A 5343-nucleotide genomic window follows, 5' to 3' on the forward strand; every position below is an offset into this window, starting at 1 on the left:
TGTGTGTGTGTGTGTGTGTGTGTGTGTGTGTGTGTGTGTCTGCCTCAAAGAAAATTATGAGAATTGGTCCCAAGCCACAAGCTGGATTGTCAGTACCCTTTGTCAGTATCCTCTTCTTGTCTACTGAGAGCAGAGAGGGAAGCAGGAGACACAGCCCCCAACACACAGTAGGAAAGGTCACTTGGATGAACCCAGGCTGGATGCGAGTCTGCATGGAATTCACCTCAACACAGCCAACACAGCCGTCCTGTTGCCTTCTAGGGCTCCGAGCATCTCTGTGCTTCCGCAGATGTGAGCACAGATGGTCCATGGACTGGGAGTTGAGAATCAAAGCAGCCCAGGAGACTCCTGGGGACACAGCCGATTATAGTGTACTCTATTTCTCTGAATGAATCTCTCTTCATGTCCATCGTGGTCTTGCATGAACTGTTAAGTTGTCTCCTGATGTTTGACTGAAGGATGTCAGCCATTGCCATCCTGTCCAATAATACAGTGCTTTGGTCCCCTAGGGTCTTCGGAGCCGCCATCTTCTTGACATCAACCCTGAACATATTCATCCCTTCTGCAGCCAGGGTCCACTATGGCTGTGTGATGTGTGTGAGGATATTGCAGGGTCTGGTGGAGGTAGGAGAGACATTTTCTTTGCGGTTTTCTGCAAGGCCAGAGAAAGCACGGTGCTTTAGAACATTCAGGTCTCGAAGAAAATCCCCTTTTCTCAGTTTTAAGGTTTCTCTATAGGACCCCCTTTTCGCAACTTTGAAATCACAGATTGGGTGGGCTGGTTACATTTTAATGTAAAACACATAGGATATATGCTTGCGGGCAGTAATTAAGAATGTAGTCGGACTCAGTGGCGCAGGCCGGTAATCTGTTATTAAAGGGGCTGAGACAGGAGGATCTCAAGTTTCAAGGTTTCCTGGGGGAACTTAGGAGGCCCCGTTGCAGAATAAAACTTAGAAGGGGAAAGAACATGGTAGGAAGGATTCTTGCCTAGCATTTACAAAGCTCTATGCTCAGTCTCACTAACCCTCTACAAGGAGAAAAGACAGAAAAATTTAGATTGCTGTCGGGTCTCCAGTCTAACCTCGGTCCTGTTGGAAGGACTCGTGCTGAATGAACTTTGGTGACTACTGATGTAGCAGGAATAATGTGACAGTTATAGTTGTGACGCCAAGGCTAAAACCACGGTGGTCTTAATGACTCTGAGCATCAGATCCTGTACCCAGAAATGAGGAGACAGATTGTCTGTCTGCGGAAGTCACTTCCTACGCCCAAATTCTCCAATAACATGAAACACAGATACAACATCTTTCTGACTCTCCTCCAGACTTACATTAGAGCTATAGCTTTAAATGTCCGGAGCAGTGTTATGAGTCAAAATCCGCTAGATTTAAAAAGAATAGAACTAATTAAAACCTGTTAGGGTGTCAGTAACATAACAACACAGACAACAGGTGCTTATTTCTCTTATATTTTTGGTTGTGAGCCTAGCCTTTAACGGCTGAGCCATCTCTCCAGCCCAGGTGCTTATTTCTCATGGTTCTGTAGGCTAGGCAGTCCAAGACCTCTGTGGTCACCATGTTCAGTGACCGATGAGGGCCTGCTTCCTGGGTCGTTAGACTGACGGTCTCCTCTGTGTTCTCATGTCACAGGGAGGGCAGCAGTGCTGCAGGGTCTCTCCTGGAAGGGCACTAATTCTATTCATGAGGCCTCTGCCTCTGTGCCCTTCGGATTCCCAATGCCCACATTCAAGCACCACCACACTGGGGATTCAATTTCAACCTAGAGATTTGAGAAGAACATAGGCTTTGTGTTTGGCCGTGTATACAAACTGTGCTTTTATATTTTAGCTTGTGGGAATCAGCGGCGTTTGCATCTTAAACACAGAAGGGAACTGGAATAACACTTGGTCATCCCTGTCTCATCTTTCTGCCAGGGTGTGACCTACCCAGCCTGCCACGGGATGTGGAGTAAGTGGGCGCCCCCCCTGGAGAGAAGCCGATTGGCCACAACTTCTTTTTGTGGTAAGCGTGTTAGCATCATACGTTGGTTCAGGAGTGCTTTTTGGTTTCAGGTAGCTGAGAAGTCTACAGAGAATCTTCAAAGGAACCTACTTTCCCACGTGACAGAATCCCTAGAGTAAACAGTTGCAGGGGTTGAGTCTAAAGCTCACTGAGCTGTCCCAGGCTCTAGGGCCGTGTGTTAAATCACTGGGACCCACATGGTAGGAGAAAGCCAGCTTCCACAGGTTGTCCTCTGACCACCAACCTCGTGCCATGGCTTGTGTGGGCCCTTCATATGCACATCAAATAAACAGGAATATGATAAAATATTTTTGAAGTAGAAGAGATGGGATTAGCAAATTCTGCCCCGCCCCCTTCATTTTCACATGGAATAAAAAATACAAAGCCTTGTGCAAGATTGCAAATATCTTCGGACCTGGAGCAGAGCTGAGACTGCTTGGCTCAGAATATGGGACTTTCCTCACTACACATAACTACCATGTTGCTACCGTCACCGAGGGACCTATTTGTGAGCATTATATTCCAGATAAAAAATGAAACAGGGTCCATTCATCTTACCTGAAAGCAGACCAGAGGTCCCCAAGTAGTGACATGACTTCAATTCTTGGGTCTCTGAACTTTATATTGTCAAGGTTCTCTTCTAAGCACGGCTGGGAGGAGTCAGTGTCCTGACAGGTTTATCACAGAAGGGACCAGCAAAAGAAATGAGAACCACCAGCACAGTTACACAATGCATGTAAAATGTATTTTTATAGGGGAAGGGACCCAGGAGGGCAAAAGTCCCTTACTCCACAGAAGTTACAGTATGGCCAGACTGTTGAGATTAGAATTTAGGGGGCTGGAGAGGTGGCTCAGTGGTTAAGAGCACTGCCTACTCTTCCAGAGGACCCAGGTTCAATTCCCAGCATCCACATGACAGCTAACTTCAGTTCTAGTGGATCCAATGCCTTCTTCTGGCCCCCTATGGCACCGGACATACATGTGGTTCATGCTTGTGTAGTAAGCCCTTTGCCCACTGAGCATCTCCTGGCCCTGCTCGACTTTTTCGAGGCAGAGTTTCACATAGCCCCGTCTGACCTTGACTTCTTGATCTTTCTGTATCCATCTGCAGAGTGTGGGGATTACCCCGTGTTTCTCCAAGCCCTGCTTCCTGGCTTTTATTCTAGAAGGATATAACCCCCCCCCCAACTTGGGGTTCATTTTCAATAAACGAGGGAAGACTGAGTTACTGAATGCTAATTACCATTGTAGTCTGGGTAATCCTTGGATTTTCAATCCTCACCAAAGGAACTGAAACCCTTTCCTTGGTGGAGCTGGTTTGTGAGATCGCCGAATACTCACCTCACTTCCTCTGAGAGCCATTACTTTATCAGCAAGACCCCACATATCAGATTGTTTTGTTCATAATTAAAGAGCCGTTAAAGCTGCTAATTTCTCTCTTTAAGGCTCCTTAGTATTTCCTTGCATAGCTCAGCTGGTTTCTTCAGTTATGAAGATGCTTTGGAACGTAAATAGCTGTTTAAATTGTCTGTGGGAACTTGAACTTTGGAGGCTTTTTTGAGACAGGGTTTGGTTATGTAGCCCTGGCAAGCCTCCCAGCCTCCAATTCATAATCTTCCTGCCTATGGTCTCCTAGTGCCGTGACTGCAAGGTATGCACCACTACACCTAGCAATCTGATTTGTTTTTAAAATTATAATTTATTTATTTATTTGTGTGCATTCCAGGGAATATGTTGAAGTTCTCTCCTGGGGTTGTCAGGGGATTGAACTCAGGCAGTTAGGCTTGGTGGTCGTTGCTTTAGCCTGCCATGTCTACCCAGTTCTTTCAACTGTCATGTCTTTCCTAGGATAAGCTGATCGGAACTTCTTCTCCAAGAGGAGAAATCAACCCTCCTCTTTATTAATATGGATGTTCTTATTTTTTCTTTTAAAAATTATTTATTTTATGTATATAGCTGTTTTGTCTGCATATATGTTCACATGCCACATGTACGGCGTATGCCTGCTGCCTATGGAGACCAGAAGGTGGCAATGGATTGCCTGAGCCTGGAGTGATAGATGGGCTTCAAGCTGCCATGTAGGCACTAGAAACTGAACCAGGGTTCAATCTCTGGAAGAATAGCTAATACACTTAACCTCGAATCCATCTCTCTAACCCAATTAATTCTCTTTCTTATTGTCTCCGTATCTCCTTTAAATCGTCATTAGTGTCATAAACTGTTGCCCGGGAGTTTGGTGGGAGACAGTGCCTGAGCCCCTAGTTTGCTTCTAGTTCAAAAGAGTGAGGTGCCTTTACCTTCCTGTCTGCCCTCTTGATTGCCAGGATGTAGCTCCACCCTACAGAAGTTACCACCAACCCCTGGAGACGGAAGACTGCCCTCTCACCATGGGTGGTGTGACCTTTGACCTTCCTATTCTCCCCCAGTTGATTGGCAAGACCTTTCATTTTGATTTGCCAGCAAAATGAGAGTGACTAGTAGCCGCTCCCCATTCTCAGAGTGGTTTTATAGCCGTAAAAGGGCTGATTTAAACATGGCTCGCCTCAAGGAAAGACACCTGGTCAAGGCCACAGGCCTTATGATATTTCCCAGCTAAGGTGTGGCTTTCTTTCACAGAACAGTCTAAGGAAAATGGCACTAAAAAGAAACTTAAGCTTGAGGTTCATCCGTTCTTAACTTTGTAAGATACTGGAGTTGGAAGAGCCTAGAAAACATGGGGTCACAGCCTGTTGTTTTAGAGTTGAAAACAGGGAAAAGAGGTGAAATTAACATGTCTAGAGAGAGAGAACTTAGGAGGGTCTCCCACCCTGTGGCTTCGTCCCCTCTGCTGACACACCACTCCCTGAGGGCTTCACCTGCTCTCAGAGGTGAGTGTGAGTGCATGGAAGCTAATGTCCACTCTGCTCCCCAGGGTAAACTGAGGCCGCATATCTCTCTCACTGGGAACAAGCTGAAGGGGCTGGGAGTGCAGGATAGGAGATGATGTTGACTGAGAAGACGGAGTTCCACAGACAGACAGGGAGTTCCACAGACAGACAGGGAGTTCCACAGACAGACAGGGAGTTCCACAGACAGACAGGGAGTTCCACAGACAGGAGTTCCACAGACAGGGAGGCAGATTGGTGAATGAGGCAGGGTTGAAAAACCACAGAGGCCAAGCAGTGGTGGAGCTTACCTTTAATCACAGCCCTTGGGAGTCAGAGGCAGGAGGATCTCTGTGAGTTAGGGGCCAGCCTGGTCTACAGAGTAAGTTCCAGGACAGCCAGGGCTACACCAAGAAACCCTGTGTCAGGGGGGAAAAAAAAGAAAAAAAGAGGGG

At 46.7% G+C, this 5343-nt stretch overlaps 1 protein-coding gene across 1 annotated transcript in view; it reads left to right on the top strand.

Moving 5' to 3' along the window:
* Nucleotides 1–5343, top strand: part of Slc17a8 (solute carrier family 17 member 8) — a 40127-nt gene that overhangs the window by 20455 nt on the left and 14329 nt on the right. The window contains exons 4-5 of the mRNA XM_005358191.3: nucleotides 510–624; nucleotides 1937–2024. Coding sequence (XP_005358248.1) covers nucleotides 510–624; nucleotides 1937–2024 — 203 coding nt within the window. The remainder of the gene's footprint in view (nucleotides 1–509; nucleotides 625–1936; nucleotides 2025–5343) is intronic.

The sequence above is a fragment of the Microtus ochrogaster genome, chromosome 24 (genome assembly GCF_000317375.1).
Source record: "Microtus ochrogaster isolate Prairie Vole_2 chromosome 24, MicOch1.0, whole genome shotgun sequence".
Lineage (NCBI taxonomy): Eukaryota > Metazoa > Chordata > Mammalia > Rodentia > Cricetidae > Microtus > Microtus ochrogaster.